Below are 23,073 nucleotides of genomic sequence, written 5' to 3'. Positions count from 1 at the left end.
CATAGCAGACAATAAGACTAACAAGTCAATTTGCAGTTTCAATTTGAAAACCTCAATGAATCATTGTTTCTACTAAGGGATAAAGCCCAATTCTAAATGCCATAATGGTTATTTGATGAACTATTAGCCATGTAATCCTAAGAATTAAAAGGTCCTATCAGTCAGCAAATACAGAAGAGCCATCTAAAGACTCTGTCCTGCTTCCTTAAACAAATTAGTAGATGATATTTTTTCCTCAAATATTCATATCCAATGTGATTTAATAATAATGATAACAAATTATCACAAAATAAATAAAAGCTTGATCCCTGACTCCTGGGTTCTGGGTATTATAACACATTAGGCCATCCACTCCTACTATATTGCCATCTTTCCTGATCAGTTTCTCTTCTGCAGAATACAACTTCTGAGTCAACCCTCTAGAAACTACATTCTCATTCACTCAGGGAGTTAACTAATTTAGTTTTGGAACTTTCATCCTGGGTCTGATTTTCATCTTGGTTTGATTGATAATTGATGGCTCTGTAGCCTACTCCATTTAAAAAACCAGTCCCAAGCCAAGCAAGTTTAATATTCCATCTGAGTGGCACCTTTCCATCTGCCCTGAACATGGGTCCTCCTCTCCTCAAACTTTCCTCCTTCCTTCTTTCTTTGGGCAAAGGAATCAAATTAAAACTCCCATTGCAGGGCAGCTAGGTACTGCATTGGATAGAGTACTTGCCCTGGAGTTAGGAGTACCTGAGTTCAAATCTGGCCTCAGACACTTAATAATTACCTAGCTGTATGACCTTGGGCAAACCACTTAACTCTATTGCCTTGCTAAAACCTAAAAAAAAAAAAAAAAAAAAAACCTCCTATTGCTCTTGAAAAAAGTGTGTTCACTGGCCCTGGAGTCAGGAGTACCCAGGTTCAAATCCAGTCTCGGACACTTAATAATTACCTAGCTGTGTGGCCTTGGGCAAGCCACTTAACCCCGTTTGCCTTGCAAAAAAATAAAAATAAAAAAAAAAAGAAAAGAGTGTGTTAATTGACTTCCCTATAGACTAGCTCACTATCTTTCTCATTCCTTGGTCTAAAACTCCATTGCCCATCACTCCTTTATATGTGTCATATCCCCTCTTCAGAATTAAGCTGGGGGGGAGGGGCTGCGGCTAGGTGGTGTAGTGGATAGAGAACCGGCCTTGGAGTCAGAAGTACCTAGGTTCAAATCTGACCTCAGACACTTAATAATTATCTAGCCATGTGGTCTTGGGCAAGCCACTTAACCCAAATGCCGTGAAAAATCTAGAAAAAAAAAAGAATTAAGCTCTCAAAGACTTTCTCTCTTTTGCTATTTGTAACCACAGTACACCTAGAATTTATTAAGTGGTTAAGAGATTTTTTTTTCAAATTTCATTCATTTATTTCCAATAAATGCTTATTAAGTGCCTATAATATGCCATTGTACTAAGCATTATGGGGCATTGGGGTGGGGAGATGATGAAGTTAGCCTGGAAAGACCATCTTGTTCAATGGAACTGAAACCAGGCAGAGTAACAGATACAGATTGGATTGAGCACCCAGAGTATACTTCCTGGTCTCTCAAAGGAAAGACATTGGGAAGAGGTTGGAACTCCATCTTCTTGCCAGCCAATCAAAGTGGAGATAACTCTGAGGGAGTTGGTAACAGTCAACTGCACAATGATGACATTAAAGAAGATAAAGTCAACCTGAAAGTTCCTCTTATTCTGTTTAGTTGAAATCAGACAGAGCCACAAATGAAAAGTGCAGTTCCAGAGTAGTTTTACTAATAGAAGCATATCAGAATTTTAAACACAAAAAATTTAGATACCATTTAATGATTCATTTTTTAGATGAAGGTACTAAGATTCAGAGATCACAAAGTCACATACGTAGTAGTAATAGCATAACAGGCATAAAGCCACAAGGGAGTAGGAACCCTAGACATATTTTCAGAGCAAAAAATATTGCTTGTGGTTGTTAGGATACCAAGACACAAATCACAAGAGCAGTTACTATATCTCTCCCTAAATTATATTACTATAGAAAAACTGAAAACTTTACAGACTTTAAGAACTAGCTTTGAAATCACTTGCTTGGGTACAAAAAACCTGAGTTTGGGTTCAGTTGCCCCTATACACTGGAAGCAGAGCCCAATTTTAACATAAAGTGAAAAGTCAAGAACTAGATTGGGAAAATGAGCAAATAATCACAATCAAAAAACCTGATCATTGAAAGATACTAAGGTGACAGGACATCAAAATATAAACTCAGAAGAACGTCATAAAGTCAAAATTGCTACATATGAACCTCAAATAAAAATGTGAAGGGGTCTCAGAGTCAAAAAACATTCAGGAAATACTTTAAAATGTTTTTAAAACTAAATAATAGAGGCAAGGGAGAAATTGGGGAAAGAAATGAAAGTGATGCAAGAAAATCATGAGAAAAAAGAATCAAAATAAAGAGTACCAAAAAAAAAAGAAAAGAAAATCTTAAAAACAGAACAGAAAAAAAATGGTAAAGGAGGCACAAAAATCCACTGAAGAGAAGAACTACTTAAAAAAGGAGAAATGGTCAAAGAGAAAAGGAGGTACAAAATCTCACTGAAGAAAATATTTCCTTAAAAATTAGAATTGGGCAAGTGGAAGCTAATAACTCAATTAAGACTTCAAGATATAAAAAAGCTAAGTCAAAAGGAAGAAAAATAGTAAGAATGTGAAATATTTCATTGGAAAAACTAGAAAATATATTGAAGAGAGATAATTTTAAGAATTATTGACCTACCTGAAAACCATGATCAAATGAAGACTCTAGACAGAATCTTCCAAAAATTTAGCAAGGAAAACTGCTCTGATATTTTAGAGCCAGAAGGTAACATAAAATTAGAACAATTCACAAATCACCCCCTGAGAGAGTTCCCAAAATTATAACTTCTAGAAATATTAAAGCCAAATTCCATAGCTCCTAGGTCAAGGAAAAAATATTGCAAGTACTCATAAAGTGATAATTCAAATATGGAGCCACAGTTTTAATAACTCAAGATTAAAGATATGAGGGCTTAGAATATATTCTGGAAAGCAAAGAAGCTAGAATTACAACCAAGAAACATCTGAGAATAATTCTTTTGGGATAAATTGATATTCAATGAAATAGAATGCTTTCAAGCATTCCTGATGATCAGAGTTGAATGGAAAATTTGATTTAAAATACAAGACAGAAGAGAAACACAAAAAGTTAAACAGGAAAGAGAAACCATAAGGGATTAACTGTTGATATTCCTACATGGGAAAATAATACTTATCACTGCTAAGAACTTCCTCATTATTAGGGCAGTTAGAAGGATGAATATGATAGAATGATAGCTAAAAAAAGTAAGGCTTGAAAAAAGGAATTGTACTTGGAGAAAAAGGAAGGAAAAGGTAGAATGGAATAAATTATCTCACATAAAAGAGATATAAGAGAATTTTATAGTGGAGGGGAAATGGAGAATTTGAGTATGTGCTGTCATCAGAATTGCTCAAATATGCACAGTCAGTTGAATATAGAAATCTATCTTTTGTTCTTATTCTTGTTCTTCTTCCTCCTTTCTCCCTTTCCCTTTCCCTTTGCTCCTTCAGTTTTCTTTTGTCTTCTCTTTCTCTTCTTCCTTACCTCTTACCCTTTCCTCCTTCCTTTTCCTTCCCTTTTCTTCCTTCTATTTCTTCATCGCTTCACATGAAATCTCTCTGTGCAAATGGGGAGTCACAGTCTTTCATATTGATACTCTGTCCAAAGGAATATAATTTTTGGTCATTTAGATTTTTTAAAAATATCTTGACATTTGAGTTATAAATTTTTTAAAATTTCTTATTTGTTGTTTTCTTAATTTCCTGCCCCCTCAAAATCTGGAACAACTAACTTTTGCCTGTGCATTTTTTATTTAAGAAAAGGAAAACTAGGGGTGGCTAGGTGGTATAGTGGATAAAGCACCGACCCTGGAGTCAGAAGTACCTGGGTTCAAATCCGGTCTCAGACACTTAATAATTACCTAGCTGTGTGGCCTTGGACAAGCCACTTAACCCCATTTGCCTTGAAAAAACCTAAAAAAAGGAAAACTCTGATATTTTAGATATATATCTAATATTTTAATATATAGTTTTGGGAAAACAGACTTAGAAAATGTGACTATGCCTTTAAATCCAAATCACTCTGGATTTCATTGAATAGCTAATTAAAGGTTCCAGTCTCAGCCTGTCTTGTTAATAGTTCATAGTAGGTATAAATAGTGATTGTTTTCTGTTCTAGTCAGAAACTCTGAGGATCTTATCTACTCTGATTGAATCTTTTGTGATGGCAAACTAGTTAGTCTGTTTGCCTCAATTCTCACCTAGTCCTTAACCATTGACCGGGAATTGCCTCAGACAAACCAAGACCTTGGAAATGATGCCAGTTGCTTGGGTAAAGTCCCAGTAAATCCATATTGGGTGCCAGTTATGTAACAGGAAGAATTGTTCAGGGAGGGGGCTTACAAGGACCAGTGGGGGTACATTTATCAGTAAAGAAATCACAAGGCTCTCTTGACTCAGGAAGGTAAGAAAAGGCCATGAATTTTCATCTACAAATTAGTGCAAGAAGTTACAAATTAATACAGAATTCTTTAGGGTGGCGCCAAGGTAAAGAGAGTTCTTCAAAAGATAGTAAAGTTAAGCAAAGAAGAAACAGTTACAAACTGAGTTGTTGAACATCAAAGATAGTTAAGAAGGGAGAAAGGTGAACATTCACAGATGGGTAGTTGGGCAGGGATCAACATGAACCCAGTAGCTTGAAGATGGAAAGGCGAACTTTTTCAAAGAAGGCTTGGGGAAGGGATGGAGCTATAGGCAGAACTTGGAGGGGCAGAACTGAGAGGAGTGAGGGGCAGGGATAGGGTAACACCAGGAGGGACTAAATAATGGATTAATACATGATATCAAGTTGTGTTCCTGTGCATGTGGGAAGGAATTAACTTTAAATACTTAAGAATTTATAGTATTAGCTGAAGGAATCAGCTTAACTGGGAGCTAGGGTCTTTATTAATTCACATAACCTCAAGGAATTTATGATATATATAACTCAGAGTACCTGATGAGATAACTTGAAGACACTAGTTTAAATAGAATTACTTAGCAGATTAGTACAGAGTCAATATAAGGAAGGTTTAAGAGTTTCAAAAGATTAACTATTGTAACAGAGTGTCTGTTAGGTATATTTCTTGCTCATATGGATTTACTTGTAAGGAAAGTGTTGTGACAAGAAAGAAAAGGGGGGAAATTATAATATTTCTTTCTGCCTGGGTTTTTTTTTTGTTACTATATAGCTTAGTACCCAAGTATTTCAAATTTATCTTTATATCATTATTATAAATAATTCTAGTTCTACTCACTTCACTTTGAATCAGTTCATAAAATTCCCCAGGTATTTTCTGAAACTATCACCTTTACCATTACATTAATATTTCATCACCATCACATACCTAACTAGTTCACCTGGGTAGCTTTCTCAATCTTCAATTCTTTTCCACAAATAAAAACTGCCATAAAATTTACTTACATGTAGGTATTTTTCTTTTTTATTTGATCTCTTTATTTGACCTAGTATCACTGGGTCAAAAGTTAGGAATAATTAGGTTAATTTTAAAGAATAGTTCAAAATTGCTTTCCAGAATTACTCGATTAACTCACAGTATGTACCCACTTTCCCATAGCTCTCTAGCATTTGTATTTTTCTTTTTTGTCAGTTCTGTCAATCAGATGAATATGAGTTGATACCTCAGTCACAAACTATAAAGCATGTATAAAGCTAGTTCTTATCATTACTATTACTATTCTGTTTGATCCCATGTCTTTGTAATGTTTCTCCTTCTCTTTTAAAATTTTTCTTTTATTTTTTCCAATTACACAAAATCGTAGTTTTCAATATTAATTTTTGAAAGAATTTGAGTTTCAGTTTTCTCCCTACCCCCCTTCTATTTCCCATCCCCATGACAGCAAGCAATCTGATAAAAGTAGTACATGTACAGTTAGGATGAATGTATTTCCTAATTAGTCATATTGTGAGAGAAAAGTGAGAACAAAGAAAGAAAAACAGTGTAAAAAGGAAGTGAAAATAGTATGCTTTGGTTTGCATTCATACTCCATAGTTCTTTCTTTGGATGTGGATGACATTTTCCATTCTAAGTCTTTTAGAATTTACTTTGATCTTTGTATGCTGAGAAGAGCAATTGCATTCAGAGTTGGTCATCACTTAATATACAATGTTCTCCTAATTCTTATAACTTCACTCAGTATCAGTTCATGAAAGTATTTCCAGGTTTTCTAAAAATCAACTGCTTATGATTTCTTATAGACCAATAGATACACTAATATACCAAGATTTATTCAGTCATTCCCCAATTAGTGGACATCTCCTCAATTTTCAATACTTTGCCACTACAAAAAGAGCTGTTATAAATATTTTTGTACATGTAGGTCCTTTTTTCCTTTCTTATAGGAATAAGATCTCTTTGAGATACAGATCTCTTAGTGGTATTGCTAGTACAAAGGGTATGCACAGTTTTATAGACCTTTGAGCATAGGTCCAAATTGTCCTCCAGAAAGGCTGGATCAGTTCACAACTCCACCAATGGTGTATTAGTGTTCCAATTTTCCCCACATTCGTGCTTCTCTAACTACATAAGTTTATTTCTTCAGAGTATATTCCAGTTATATAGACTCTGGATGAATATTTATAGATTTCCAAATATTTTATTGTATAGTTATTTTGAATAGAAATTCTCAAGTTCTTCCTGCTGGATTTGATTAATTATATTTAAGAATGTTGATAATTTATTTGGATTTATCTTATATCCTAGAACTTTACTATTCTTGCTTTCTAAATAGACAGTGTTTTTCTGGCTTGTGTTGTTATTTTCCTAAAATAAATAATCAATAATTGTATGATCTTGGTCATATATAACATGATTGGGAAAGGAAAATATTTTTAATTCCTACAGAATAATTAAAAAAAACTTTGGCAATGATTGGGACCTAAGATTGTTAGCACTGATTATGATTTTGGGCCTAATTTTCTTTATTAGGAAACAGAACAAATGAGCCCTTGACTTCTTTCCAATAACCCAGTCCCCATATTCTCTTTATTATTTGACCTTTGAATTAGAATTTGATCTCAGATAATTCTTTGCAGAGGACCTATAAGTGGTTGAAACACTTGATGAAAACACTATAAATATAAATGCAATAATGGATTCTCCCCTGTATTTAGCATGGAGATAGCACAGATGGGGAATAGACATCTTTGGTCTGTGTTTCTCCAACCTTTCTCCAAGGGAGACTTTTTATTTCCTGCTAAGAATAAAAGTAAGAAATTGGGAATAGAATTACTCTGATCTCCTTAGAGTGGGTACTGACTAGTATTATATTCATTGGCTTCCTTAAAAATTATTAATATAATCATTGCCAAAGTTTTTAAATTATTATTTTAAAATAATATTTTAGATTTTAAATTAAATTTTAAATTAAAATAACTATTTTAAAAATTATTAATCTAGGGATGACTAGGTGGCACAGTGGATAGAGCATCAGCCCTGGAGTCAGGAGTACCTGAGTTCAAATTCAGTCTCAGACACCTAATAATTACCTAGCTATGTGGCCTTAGCCAAGCAACTTAACCCCATTGCCTTGCATAAAAAAACTAAAAAAATTATTAATCTAATGTGTCATTTTCAGGATTAAACTAAACTTCTAATTTCTCTCCCTTTTTAGAGAAAGGAAAGCTCCAAGCTTTATGTCCATTTCTAAAATGAATATACATATAGCAGATAGCAAAGAATCAGTTTAAATAAACTGATAGCAAAACAAAAATTAGAAGAAGTATACATAGGAAAAATAAGCCAGACAATACAGAGTGAAGAAATTCTCTCATTTGGGTGAAGTAACTCAGCTAGAGTAAAAGAGAAAATCCCAGAACTCATCCAAGGAAAAACTCCCTCAAAATCTCTAGTGTAGTTAGCTAGAAATAGGGACATGACAAAACTGCCAACTCCTCCCATGATTTCCCAAACATTTTTTTGTTCACATCCTGAAGGTGGATTTCTCCCATCTTTCTTCTCAAAACTGGAAGTCAGGGTAGTAGAGCCAAGATGGCAAAGTAAAAGCAGGGACTTGCCACCTGTAAAACCCCAGGGATACCATTAGATTATGACTCTAAATAAATTCTTAAACAGCAAAACTCTCAAAAATACAGAGTGAAACAATTTTTCCAGACCAAGGCAACTTAGATCATCATAAGGAAAGATCTGTTGCACAAGGGTGAGGGAATAGTGCAGTTCAGTATAGTCTTCCCCATACTAAACAAGCTGCAAACCAGAAGAAGGGTTTGGGACAACTTAATCAAGACAAGTTCCAGAGCACTCTGTCTACAGAAGGTAAGAGGTTGGGGGCAGGGGAGACTGTCAAGGTCTCTCCTCTGTCCCTGGTACAGAACTCTTGTGCTGTGTCCATATTCAGACCCTGGTTGCAGTCTGGGCCCTCCATTGCCATAAAGCAGAGACCCTCCTCACAGCTCCAGGGCAGAGGATTGTGCTTGTGGTCATCCACAGACCAGAGCACAGGACAAGAGAGTAATCAGAGCCTCTCAAATGACCTTGAAGGAACTGAGAAACACCCCAAAACCAGGGCACAGGATGAAGAAATGAGTAAACAGAAAAAAAAGCAACCTGACCATAGATAATTACTTTAATCCCATGGAAGAACAAAACACATACTCAGAAGATGAGGAAAAAGCTTCGGTATCCAAAGTATCCAAGAAAAATAGGAGTTGGGCTCAAACTATGGCAGAACTCAAAAAAGATTTTGAAAACCAAGGAAGGGGGGTAGAGGAAAAATTGGGAAGAGAAATGAGAGAGATGCAGGAAAAACATAAAAACCAAGTCTGCAGCTTAGTCAAGGAGATCCAATGGAAAAAAGCAGTACAAAAAGTTAATGAGGAGAAAAATACCTTTAAAAGCTGATCAACTAGATGGAAAGAAAGCTCTCTGAAGAAAATAGCTCCTTCAAATGTAGAATGGAGCTAAAGGAAGCTGATGACTTTGTGATGAATCAAGATACAATAAAATAATATCAAAAGAATGAAAAACTAGAGGAAAACGTGAAATATCTCATTGAAAAAGCAACTGATCTAGAAAACAGATCCAGAAGAGACAATTTAAAAATTATTGGGCTACCTGAAAGTCATGATTGGGAAAAGAGCCTTTACTTCATTTTTAAAGAATTTCTACAGGAAAATTTCTCTGATATCCTAGAAGCAGAGGGAAAAATAGAAATTGTGAAAACCCACCAATCTCCTCCAGAAAGTGATCCAAAAACAAACAAATAAATGAATGAATGAATGAATGAATGAATGAATAACCCTAACCCCCAGGAATATTATAACCAAGTTCCAGAACTCCCAAGTCAAAGAGAAAATATTACAAGCAGCCAGAAGGAAACAATTCAAATATCATGGAACTACAGTCAGGATCATATAGGACTTAGCAGCATCCACATTAAGGGTTCATAGGGCTTGGAATATAATATCCTGGAAGGCAAAAGAGTTTGGAATGCAACTGAGAATCAACTACCCAGAAACACTGAACATCCTCTTCCAGGGGTAAAGATGGACTTTCAATGAAACAAGGGAATTTCAAATGTCCCTGTTGAAACAGTCAGAGCTAAACAGAAAGTTTGATCTTCAAGTTCAAGACTCAGGTGAAACATAGACAAAGTGGATGAAAAGGGTAAATTATGAGAGATTTGATGATGCTAAACTGCATGTATTCCTGCATGGAAAGAAGATATTGATAATATTCATATGATCCTCATTTAATACAGCAATTAGAAGGAGCAAAGGAGGAAGCTGAATTTGAAGGTATAATATATTGTAAAAATGGAGTCAATGGATGAAAAGAAAAGGAAATTTACTGGGAGAAAGGGAAAGGAGGAGAAGAATAGGTGAAGATATTTCATATAAAAGAGTCAAGAATAGCTTTTGCAATGATATGGAAGGAAGGTGAGGGGGAATGAGGGAGCCTTCATTCTCATTGGAAGTGGCTCAGAGAGGATACAACATATACACTTAAAAGGGTATGGGAATCTAGAAGAAAAAGGAGAGAAATGGGATGAGAGAAAGGGGATGGGGGAAGGGAGGGGGATGTAGATGATAGAGGAGAGGGTAGATATTGGGAGATAGATATAACACATTTTCTTTTTTACTTTAAGTAAGGTGGTGAGATTGGGTGGCATGTCTGGGACCCCAGTGGCTGGGTGGCTGCTGGGTCTCTGGGGTGGGATGTAGACTTACAGTGCTCTATCCACTGAACCACTAGGCTTCCCCACAGCACATTTTTGAAGAGGGACAGAGTGAAAGGAGAGAGAAAATATAATAAATGGTATGGGGAGGAATGGATTGAGGGAATTACAATCACCAATAGCAACTGTGGAAAAATATGGAAGTAACTTCTGTGATGGATTTATGATAAATAATGCCATCTACCCCTGAGACAGAGCTGATGGTAACTGATCACCAACTGAGGTACTTTTTTCTCTTTCTTCACTTCATTTCTCATGAAGTTTTTTATTTTGGGGGGGGGATTACGTTTACTCTTACAAGGATATATTCATAATATGTAAATAAATTAAAACGTAGATTTTCAAAAAATAAAATAAAATAAATTTTTAAAAAAGACAATATTGACAATTTCTAGCCCTCTCAGCACATGGTTTCAAGGAACAACTTAAAAAGTGACTAGAAAGGTCTGTTGCACCTGGGTGAGAGTGGAAGGAACACGGTTCAGCTCGGGCTGCACCAGAATACTTTATCATCTCTAATCTCTTCACACAATGCTGCTAACTTAAGTCACAGTTCTGACTGACACCAACTCCCTCAGACCCCTTCACTTACTAGAAGGTTGAAAGGCAGATTTCCAGATTCCTCCCAATGCCTTCCCTTATAGAGAGCAGACAGTGAATAGTGGAGGTGACTCCAATCTGCATTTGATACTCTGCCTAATTTCAGCTCCATGGAGCAAAATGACCTTCCCAAGATAATTTCATCACCTTATTTTCCCCCACTTCCCCATTTCCACATTCCCATAACACTTAGCACAGTGACTGGCACATTATAGGCACTTAATAAATATTTATTGAACTGGATTCAATAAATGAATGAAATTTGAAAAACCATCTCTTAATAACTTATTAAGTTCTAGATTTTATATTAAGTACTGTGGATATAAATAAAAAGATAAAAAAAAGCCTTTGGTCTTTGGGAGCTTAATTCTAATGGGTGGAGATGGCACATGTAAAGGAGTGGTGGGCAATGGATTTTTGGTTCAGGGAATGATAGGGGTAGTAATTTGATCTATAAGGAAGTCAATTAACACACCATTTCCAGAAAAAAATGGGAGTATTTATTTTTCCACTGTGGACAAAGAAAGAAGAGGAAAGCAGAAGGGAGAGGGTAAGTTTGAGAAAAATAGGACTTTAGTGGCAGGGCAGATGGCAAGGTGCCCTGAAGAATTCACACAAAACTTGGTTGGCCTAGGGTTGGTTAAATGGAGCTAGTTAAGGAACTATCAGTTATCAATTGAGAAAGTTCCTTAACTAGCTCCATTTAACCAACCCTAGGCCAACCAATACAGTTCAGAGAATTGTATTCCACAGAGAAAAAACTAAATCGGAGGGGGGGGAGGGGAATAGCAAGACAGCAGGAGTGGATGGCCAATAAGTTACAGCACTCAGAATCTAGGGATCAGGGACCAGGTTTTCATTTATTTTACAGCAATTTATCATTATTATTATTATTATTAAATCACATTGAATATGGGTGTTTGAGGAGAAAATTGTTTCTGTTACTTGGTTTAGAGAAGCAGGATATAGTCTTTAGATTTCTCTCCTTTCTGTTGACCCCTCACTTTTATTGGTCTATTGGACCTTGTGATATCTATGAGTTGGCATATATTGAATGCACCAATGGTGAATGGAATCAACAAGACCTAAAAGATAAACAGCTCTTATTGTAAGGAAATTTAGCAGGTATTATATTCAAGTAGCAGATCTTAGTGAAACAAGGTTGGTAAATGAAAGCCAGCTTTTTGAAGTTAAAGTATATACACATTTTTCTGGAATGACTACAATGAAGGGGAACACTGTGAAACTGGTGCAGATTTTCACATCAAAATTAATATAGTCAATAAGTTGGAATGCCTACCAAAAGGAATTAATGATAGACTCATGACAATGAGTGCCACTTTCATAAAAATGCACCACTACCATTACAGTACCCATGTTCCCAACCATGATAAACCTTGATGAGGTCAAAGAAAAATTTTATGAAGACTTGGAGACCCTTATCATCAATGTAACAAAAGAGGTCAAGCTTCTAATTCTGGGTGACTTTAATGCAAGAGTACACTCAGACTATCAGATATGGCAGAGAGTCTTTGGGAGGAATGGAGTTGGAAACAGCAACAGCAATGGTCATCTACCACTGAAGACTTGTGAATTTCATGACCTTCTCATCACAAAAATTGAATTTATTTATCTAATCACAATAAAAAATTTCTGGATATACCCTTGCAGCAAACATTGACATCTAATAGACTATGTGATTGTAAGGAGAAAAGACAGATGTGAGAGTGACAAAAGCAATGGATGATGCAGAGTGCTGGACTGATCACAGACTTTTCATCTCCAAGCTAAATATTCACATTCAACCCAAGAGTTCACCCCAAGGCAAAATGACTATCAGAAGAATTAATGTCAGGAGATTTAGTGAGCTTCTCTGAATGCGAACAGTTTGTTACAAGCTTTGAAGAAAAGTTGAATCAACACACAATTAGGCAACACTGGAGCAGAAAAAGAGTGGGCAGAAAAAGAGCTTTCAGAGACTCAGTGTATGGCACTGCATTTGTTCATCTGGATCAGAATTCTCACAAACAAGACTGGTTTAATGAAAATGATGGGGAAAAACAGAAGCTGCTAAATGAAAAAACAAGAATTCCATAAAATTTACCAGCAGGATAATTCATCAATTTTCTAATTTAATTTCAAAAAGTAAAGTAAAGTGAAGCCTAGAGAGATACAAAACTTCACTCAGTAAGAAAGCAGATGAAATTCAGCTTTTTACAGATAGTAACAATCCAAAGTACTTTTATGATGCCCTAAAGATGATTTATGGGCCAAAAAAATATGGTGCATCTCAACTATTTAGTGCTGGTGGAGCCACAATTATTAATGATAGGGACATGATCCTAGAAAGATAGGCAGCATAAATCCACAGTATTCTTAACAGGCCATCATCATTCAATGAAGAAACCATTGACCATTTACCTCAAGTTGAGGTCAATCTGTCTCTAGCTGGGGTTCCAACAGAAGAAGAGGTTTTGAATGTCATTAGGTTTCTTTCATGTGGCACAACTCCTGGTGATGATTCTACTCCAGAGGAGGTCCATTGCTCATCCAAAAGCTGACTAAAATTTTCCAAGTTATATCTTCCAAGGCATGAAGAGGTTTTACCCCCAAGAATTCAAGGATGTCCATCTCTATAAAAGTAAAGGGAACCGATTGTTTTGTGACAATTACTGGAGTATTTCTTTTTTAGTCATTGCTGGTAGTGCTTTTGCCAGAGTCCTTTGCAATAGACTGATCTTTCACTTGGAAGATGGCCACCTCCCTGAGAGCTCTATGTAGCTTCAGAAAGTATCAAAGGACATGGTGTTTGCTGTCCAACAACTTCAAGGAAAATTCCAGGAGCAGAACAGAGGACAGTATACAACATTTGTAGATCTTTGATATTACCATGAGTCATGAGGTTTTATGGAAAATTATGTCAAAATTTGATTGCCTGGAGAAGTTCATCAGTATTGTTCATCAATTTCATGATGTCTTTCATTCCAGGGTTCTGGATAGTGGATGATGCTCTTATGATTTCCTAGTCACCAATGGAGTGAAATAAGGATGTATTCTGCTCCCATGCTTTTTAATATGACATTTCCAGCCATTTTATCAAATGCCATCACTGAGGATCAACACAGCATCTAGGTCAGCTCCCACCCTAATGGTAAATTCTTCAACTTGAAAAGGCTTGACCAAAGTGGAGGGAGTGTGGTGCATGATCTTCTATTTTCAGATAATTGTGCACTCAATGCAGCCTCTGAAGCTGAGATGCAACAGAGTATGGTTGAATACTTGTGCTAATTTTGGCCTGACAATTAACACCAAGAAAACACAGGTGCTCCATCAGCCAACACACCATCCATAGATGGAACCATCAATTACATCAAAAAGAGAAGTTTTGAATACTGTGGATATGTTCACTTATCTTAGCAATGTACTTTCCAGGTTGGTACCCATTGATAATGAAGTTGACACATGCATTGCCAGAGTTAGCTCAGTATTTGGGAGGATCTGAAAGAAAGTATGGAAGATAAGAGGTATTAGACTGAATACCAAACTGAAGCTATGCAGAGCTGTTATGCTAGCCTCATTGCTGTATACCTGTGAAACCTGGACAGTCTGCCAGTACCATGTCAGAAAAGTGAATCACTTCCATTTAACTTTTCTTAGGAAGGGCATGGCTAGGTGGTGCAGTGGATAAAGAACCAGCCCTGGAGTCAGGAGTACCTGGGTTCAAATCCGGTCTCAGATGCTTAATAATTACCTAGCTGTGTGGCCTTGGACAAGCCACTTAACCCCATATGCCTTACAAAAACCTAATAAATAAATAAATAAATGAATGAATGAATGAATAAATAAATAAATAAATATTGTCTTAGGAAGATTCTGAAGTTCATCTGGCAGGAGAAGATAGCAGACATTGAAGTTCTTTCTCAAGCTCAACTGCCAAGCATTCAAAAATTACTACACAGAGTCTAATTACAACGGGCTGACTACTTTGTTAGAATGTCAAATATACACTTGCCAAAAAGACTATTTTATGAACAATTCACACAGTGAAAGCACTTACAAGGGGGTTAGAAGAAATTATATGGGACATCCTGAAGGTGTCTCCTAAGAACTTTAGAATTGATTATGTAGCATGGGAGGCACTGGCACAGGACTGTCCAGCATAGCGTACCCTCATCAGAGAGGGTGTTGCACTCTATAAGCAAGGAAGAATTAAAGCAGCTCAAAGAAAACAATAGTTGATCACATGAACTGTTTCCAAGTTCATATTGGTCTAATCTGCCATAGTTGAACACACTGCAATTTGTTTCTGTAGGGATGTCATTTTGTCTTCTTTGATAACAAAGGACAAGAACAAACCATTTTTGTTGACTGAAAGAAACTTCTGAGTCTTGAGAAGGAAAGGCTAATAGTTCACCAAATAGCTATTATAGAACTTAAAATTGGTCTTCATCCCCCAGTAAATAGAATGATTCATTAGAGATTTTCTTATAGAAACTAGATATTGTCTTCTTTCCCTTACTTTATGCTGTGGATTCTTTGGGTCATATACACTGGATTAAGTGGACTTCTGAAACACCTTGTAACTCCTAAAATTCTATGTATTACTGTGATTCTGAATGTACCATACTGTTTCTCTTATAAACGGATTATGCTGTGCATATCTGGGAAGAGAAGGAAAATCTGAATCAATGAAGTCCAGTGACTCAACTGTCCAGCCTTGTTCAAGACAGCAAAATTTCCCTCTGACTCACTTTTGTCTGAGGGGAAAAGAAACAAAGGAAGAAAATAAGTATTTTTAAATGTCTACTATTTGACAGGCACTTTGTAAAGCTAGGTACTTTGTTAATATGACCTCACTCGATCTTCACAAGTAAGGTGTTGTTATCTGCATTTTACAATTGAGGAAATGCAGACACTAGAGTTAAGTGACTTATCCAGGGTCACATTGCTAATAGGTGTCTAAGGTTAAATTTAAATTCAGGTCTCCAACACTCCTAGCATTGTACTACCTGACTGCTTTCTGAGGGGACAAAGAAGAATGTTGGATTCAGTTTAGTTCTGCCTTAAGAAAATACAGGTCAGTCTCTAAATTTACTATCCTAACCATGACTTGAATGAGCAGGCTGCTTTCCAAAGTCCTAGGACTGTTTTTCCCCCAGAATCCTAGGGGTAACCCTATTAGATTGTCTATAACTACTTTTTGTTTGTTTTTGCAAGGCAATGGGGTTAAGCAACTTGCCCAAGACCATATAGCTAGGTGATTATTAAGACTGAATATGAATTCAGTTCCTCCTGACTCCAGAGCCAATGCTATATCCATTGTACCACCTAGCTAACTCTGTCTATTACTATTAATAATGATCCTCCATTTGATGTGTTCCTAAAAATCAAGTAAAAGTCCATATTTCCCAATATAAAAATATTGATTAACATCTATTTACCTTTACAAAAGGATACTTACTCAGAAGGAGTAGCAAGGACTGAAGTACAATATTCCTGCTAAACTAAGATGTATTATTTTCCCCTCTACAAACCTACATAGTCACAGGAGGGAATGATGTTCAGTTTGAACTGGTTGCTTCAAATTCTTTTGTCTCTCCCCTACAACCAGGGCAGGTACTTCCTGGCCAGCAAGTCCATTTCTCCCTATATGAGTTCTTACCAAGTTCATTTCCTGGCATCATAGCTAAGTCCCTTGGTCAAAGAGTTGCTCCTCAAGGTTGGCTTCTCTCTGTACTTAGCTTCTGCTACTACCATTCTATGTACTGACAGAACCTTGGATGCGTTTTCTGACCTTCTTAAGTTCACAATGTCATAACCTGGTTACATTGTTTATATGAATGCACATACAAATAGGAAAGATTAAATTCACAGAGATAAAAGAAAGACCAATGTCATGGATTTTCAGTTATGGTCAGCAGGGAATAAAATAGATCTAGGAACAAACAACAGCATGTTAGTGATACTGCCTTCCACAAGAAGACCCACCTCATCTCTTCTTCCTTACTTGAAAGCTTCCAAGAAAAGACAGGGAATTAATCTCTTTGAGCCTTTTGCATATACACTCAGTTATAATTCAGCAGCCAATTAAAATACTGTTGTCACCTCACAAAAAGGAACAGGAAATAACAACAGGAAAAAGTAATAGAAGACCTACAGTTGCTGTAAAGCTTAGAGGCAAAGGATCCTTTCAGTTTTTGAAGTAGGCTCACTCTTTTTCTGCAAGATTTTCAGCAGGAAGAAATTATTGTGCATTGTCTAAAGACTGGGCTCTCAGTCACATTGTTAATACTTCAACTTGAAAATGGTAGACCAAAATGGAGGGAGTGTTGGTGCATGATCTTCTATTTTCCTCACTGAAGGTCTATTAACATTTGTGAATGGAGAACAAAAACAAAATCTGTAAGAAAACTCACTCAAATACACACAAATAGAAATTTAATACAATAGTTTTTGTTATTATAGTTGTTCATTCAGTACAATTATGACTAACCCTCTGTGACATTATTTGGAGTTTTCTTGGCAAAAATACTAGAGGAGTTCCTAATTTCCTTGTCTAGATTATTATACATATGAGGAAATAAGCAAACAAAATGAATGACTTGCCCAGGGTCACACAGCTATTAAGTGTCAGGTCACAGTTGAACTCAGGTCTTTTTAACTCCAGGCCTAGCACTTTGAACATTATACATCCTAGTTCCGCTAATACAATAGTTAGCTAACATTTTTTGATCCATGAAGAATTTGACAAATTTTCTCCAATATATTTATTTCTCCAATATATTTATTCCATATTACATATGGAGAATTTGGAAGATTAGGCTTAGCTTGTGGTTTCTCCAACCAACTTCCCCTTCATCTTCCAACCCCCTACTATCCATTTTCCCATCTGTCACAGTTCCAAAGTCAAAAGCTTGATTTTTTTAAAATTAAGCTATGTTGCAAAGAACCTCTTATAAATCAAATAAAATGTAACATAGTCAAATATTATTAATTTTTTAGTTCCATAATCTAATATTGGATATTTGCTATCTATCATTGCTACTTGTTCTAGGGGTTGCTTTATTTAAATATATCTTAGATTTCTTTCTGCCAGAGGCAAGGCACATCCAGCCTAGGCAATTCAGAGTATTCATATAGACCAGTCCTCTAAATGTTCTTTTTTTCAAGGTGCTGAGACTAGCTGACCTGGGTACTAAGAGTATATGTACATATCTGATATATAGAATTTTCTAAATTAGGTTTAGTCAGTTAGCAGTCCTCTATCCATTTGAAAGTTAGTGGTTTAATGCCTACCAAGACCCTGAGGGAGCCAGGTTTCACCTTGATAAGATTTCTCATATATAAACAGTTCTATTATCTGTGATAGCTAAAAGAATATAATATAATTAATATTAAGAACAAGATTCTTTATAAAATAACAGTTCTGTAAACATTTCTAATTTATGGCTTAAATATAGTATTAGCAGATTTCTTCCCCTTTAAGATGATAGAAGTCTAATAAACTTGACCTAAGATATGAAAATAATAATAATATACCTTATTAAAATAATTCATAGGCAAATCAAGAGTCAAGGAAGGAATTCCCATTGCCATACTCAGATAATTTTTCTTCACATAATCATCACAATTTGCAATGGATTCAAAAGTAAATTTTCAAAGGCTAAAAATAAAAACAGTCAAACATGCAACTTGTTTATTCAGGTGAAATTTATTGAAGGAAATGGTGCAGTTAACCAAATCTTAGGATAAGAGACAAAGTAAGTTGTCTCTAATGTCTCTCTTAGTTTTTGGTGAGATACTCAATTACAGAAGTCATCCTTCCTTAAAGTATTGAGAGAATTCACTTTGTAGCAGTACATCTTCAGTATGGTATATTAGGAAGGGAACTGCTCTTATTTAGAGGAAGGCCCTATTTCTGAATTACTTAACAACAAATATTCTCCTTCATTGTAGACCTGAAGATTTGAGACACAGTATGACTGACCTTAAGAGCAAATTAATTATTGGTCTTTTTAGAAGCTCAGCCTTGACATATATTCAGCAGTGCACTTAACAGTTTGGTGACTGTTTTATCAACAGGAAACCTATTCTAGGATGTTTCAAATTATTGTTGTATCTTGGCCTACAGAAGCAGCCCAATTCAAATGCTAGATTTACCTCGAGAATAAATATGAAATAAATTAATATTGTCTTAGGTTGAAGGGCACAAAATCTATGTGATGAGTTCTCACAAATTACAAATTTTGGGGAAAAATGGACTTTTAACTAACAAAGAAGTTACAAGTGATTATTTTATAATCAGTATTAGTGGACAAAGAAAGTGATTAATTCCACATGAAGCAGAAAGAGTTATAGCAAACAACACTTATAATGAAGGTTTAACTTACCAAGGAAGGAAATCTTAGGGGAAAAAAAGTGAGAATTTTTGAAAACCCTGAAAAGCAGTACCAAGCAGCAAGTGGCATAGGTTCCAAACAGCATCATGCCAACAGTATTCAGATCAAGGGGCTCTAAGATGCCCAAAATTCTACTTTGAGACATAAGAGAGAGAATCTAGATTTTATTCTCTGAACCTCCAAAAATCAGAGGTACCTAACCACAGAGGGAAAAGTCAACAAACAACCAAAAGTGAGAGCAAACAAGGTAGGCCAAAACATCCAAGAGCCAGTTTCTCCTGAAACTTGGAGACAATTCTAATTTAGAAACTAAAGCTAGTAAGATGAGTAAATAAAGAAATCCTGACTCTATATAAAATGTATTATAAATCCAACTCCATAAAACTTGCAGGTAAGAGACTCAAAAAAATGTATTTCTCATAAGGACTATATAAATACTTAGAGAAATTAAGCAATATGAAATCAAATATTTTTGAGGAAATAATTTAAAGGAGACAAAGTAGATGGGGGCAGTAGGAAGCTTTCCCTTAAAAATAGAATAACTAAAAATTAAAATAAACTAAACAGAAATCACTAACTCCATGAGATGGCATGAAATATTAGAACAAAATTAAAAGATGGAAAATGTAAAATAACTATCAAAAAGACACTATCAATAAAGATAATTTAATAATTACTAAAATTCTTTTTTTTAATTTTATTTATGGAAATGGTGTTGAGTGACTTGTCCAAGGTCACACAATCTAAGGTCAGATTTGAACTTAGGTCCTCCTGACTCCAGGGCCGGTGCTCTATCCTACTGCACCACCTAGCTGCCTCTTAAATATCTTAAAATGGTTTTTGAAAAGTCTCTAGACACTATAATTCAAGAAGTTATAAATGAAAACTGTATGGATCAAACTGAACCAGTAAAGATGGTAAAATACATGGTGGCTTTTACTAAAAATTAAATCAGATCTTTATATACAATTAATCCAAATGAGGAAAGTTATATGATTACCACAATAATTTAACCTATAATGTTTAGCATAATTCTAATGGAACCAAAGTCTTTCAAACATTTCTGATGAAAAGATTAGTGGTAAGTAGGATGATATACAAGAGAAAAAAACTAAAAAGACTCATTTGAGTGATAGAAGGATGATACATTATGATGTAGGGGGATGAGGAAATAAATGTTCTTTCAAATTTTAAGGTCTTCAAAAAAGGTGTAAAATTTGAAAAATAAGAAGAGATTTGTCTATTCTGCATGTTTTAAGAGTGTGGAGAAAAGAGAAAGTAAAAAGAGTAATATACTAATGAGATTTTTCACCCCATTGCAGGGAGGAGCATAAGAACACAACGCAGTACATAACAATCTCATAGAGGGAAGTAAGAAAAAGCAAGGTCCACACAAAACAGCTAATGAATTTCTTGGATTTAATAAAATGGGAAGGTCATGGTGATGGGTATAAGTAAGACTCCTTGTTTGTTGACTCATTGATGTCAGTCATTCAATTAGTTCTTTTTAAAGACAATCTTCTTTAAATTTAATAGGATGGAAAACTTTCTAAAATGTTTTGACATTATCTTGAGAGGTAACTAATCTCATTTCCATGAAATTTCATCTGAGTAATGTCATACAACCAGAAAATGAGGTGAACTGAGTAAAAGCAATTTTTGATAAATCCATATAAGTCCCATTCACTTTTAAGGTATTTAATAACTATTTATTTAAAACAACATTGGACAGAAAAGTAAATCAACTCTTAGAGATCTTCAGTTGTTTGGTCATGGTAATCTAGTTAGCACATCATAGCTAGAGAATTAAATTCTTATATTTTGACTTAAATGTCAATGATATTTTTACTGAACAAGGAAAACATTAACCAAAAAAGACTCACAAAGTCTCAAGGAGAGGAAATTAATTGAGAAGAGGATGGGAGGTAGGGAAATATTCCTACAGGGAAATTTGAATAAAATGAAACAACTTGGGGTGTTAAATATTTGGAGGCCACCTTCATCTACTGAAAATTAGCTAAAACCAACTCTGACCATAACACTTTCTTTAAAGCTGCTGTGACGTCTTTATTCCTGAGACTGTAGATTAGAGGGTTCAGAACAGGTGTGAGAATAGTATAGAAGACAGATACCATCATATCCTTTTCAGCAGTATGATAAGAAGGAGGAAGCATGTACGTATAGATGGCAGCTCCATAGAAGAGAATAACAACAGTTAGGTGGGAGGAACATGTGACAAATGCTTTCCTTCGACCAGTAGCTGAATTCATCCTATAGACTGTGAGAAGAATAAGGGAGTAAGAGCTTAAAATAACTACTACAGGGATAAGGAGCATAATGACACAGCACAGGTACATGAGAGTCTCATAGAGTGAGGTATCTGAACAGGAGAGTTTCAATAATGCAAGGACATCACAGAAAAAGTGTTGGATCTCTCGGGATTTACAAAATGAGAAGCTCATGGTGATGGGGGTGAGCATGAAACCATCAAGGGAACCCAAGAACCAACAGACAATTGCTAGAAGGATACAAACTCTATGGTTCATGAGGATGGGGTAGCGGAGAGGGTGACAAATGGCCACATATCTGTCATAGGACATAGCTGCCAAAAGAAAGCACTCTGCTGCACCAAGTGTTACAAAGAGGAACATCTGTATCCCACAGCTTGGGACTGAAATATTATGAATCCCAATCACCTGATCCAACAGCATCTTTGGCACTGTGACAAACATATACATCATGTCCATGAGTGAAAGTTGGCTGATGAAGAAGTACATGGGAGTGTGGAGGTGGGAATCACTTTGAATCAAAAAGATCAGAGTGGTATTCCCAGTAAGAACTATTAAGAAAATAATGAATACCAATGAATAGAAAACAGTAGAATATTTGCTTTGGCTAAAGAGCCCCAACAGGATGAAATCTGTCCCCAGAGTTTGATTCTCCAACCACATTGTCTGCTTCATGTCATCTTACCTAAGGAAGATCAAAAACAAGCAAAACAACAAAAGATTTTAAACTGTGTCCTTTATTCATAAACTATAGAACTTCTGATCATCTATTAGTGAAGGAAAGAGATACACTATTGATTATCCTTTTTTCTTTAATATATTTTATTTTCTTTTTTCCCAGTTACATGTAAAAACAAGTTTAACATTTTTTTGTCAAGTTTTGAATTCTGAATTCTCTCCCTTCTTACCATCTCACTCCCCTTCATTTAGAAAACCTTGATATAGGTTAAAAATGTTTTGTCATGTAAAACATTTCCATAACAGTCATGTTGTGAAAGTAAACATAGACCCCCCCAAAAAAAGAAAGCCCCAAGGAAAACAACATAAAAACGTATGCTTCAACATGTATTCAGACACCATCAGCTCTATCTTTGAGGATGGATAGGAGTCTTTATATTGATTGTTCTAATAGTAGCAATGCTGCACTTTTGCCAACAATATATGACAAAAGATGGTCTTATTTAAACCTAGAAATAGACCTATTTGAATAGAAAATGTATCCTCTTGGGTCATTTTCAAATGCTGAGATTCTGCCAGATTACTCTCTTATAAAAGAGTCTTTAAGAAACACTCAATAGGCCTAGGATAAACATTATAGAAAATATTATAGAAACATTCATTTTCCTTTTATTTTGGTTACATAGGTATCACAATTTCAATGTGTCCAAAATAGAACTCATTAGGCTTCCCTTTTCAAAACTTATC

General features: G+C 35.5%; 1 protein-coding gene across 1 annotated transcript; it reads right to left on the bottom strand.

Moving 5' to 3' along the window:
- Window positions 1-21,363: 21,363 nt before the first annotated feature.
- On the bottom strand, window positions 21,364-22,323 carry LOC141511500 (olfactory receptor 2T29-like). The gene has a single exon (XM_074220654.1). The coding sequence runs from the start codon at window positions 22,321-22,323 to the stop codon at window positions 21,364-21,366; it is 960 nt and encodes a 319-aa protein (XP_074076755.1).
- Between the last annotated feature and the right edge of the window lie 750 nt (window positions 22,324-23,073).

The sequence above is a fragment of the Macrotis lagotis genome, chromosome 2 (assembly GCF_037893015.1).
Source record: "Macrotis lagotis isolate mMagLag1 chromosome 2, bilby.v1.9.chrom.fasta, whole genome shotgun sequence".
NCBI classification, from domain to species: Eukaryota; Metazoa; Chordata; class Mammalia; order Peramelemorphia; family Peramelidae; genus Macrotis; species Macrotis lagotis.
Note: the sequence above shows the minus strand (reverse complement) of the source record. Positions and strands in the feature narration are given on the sequence as shown.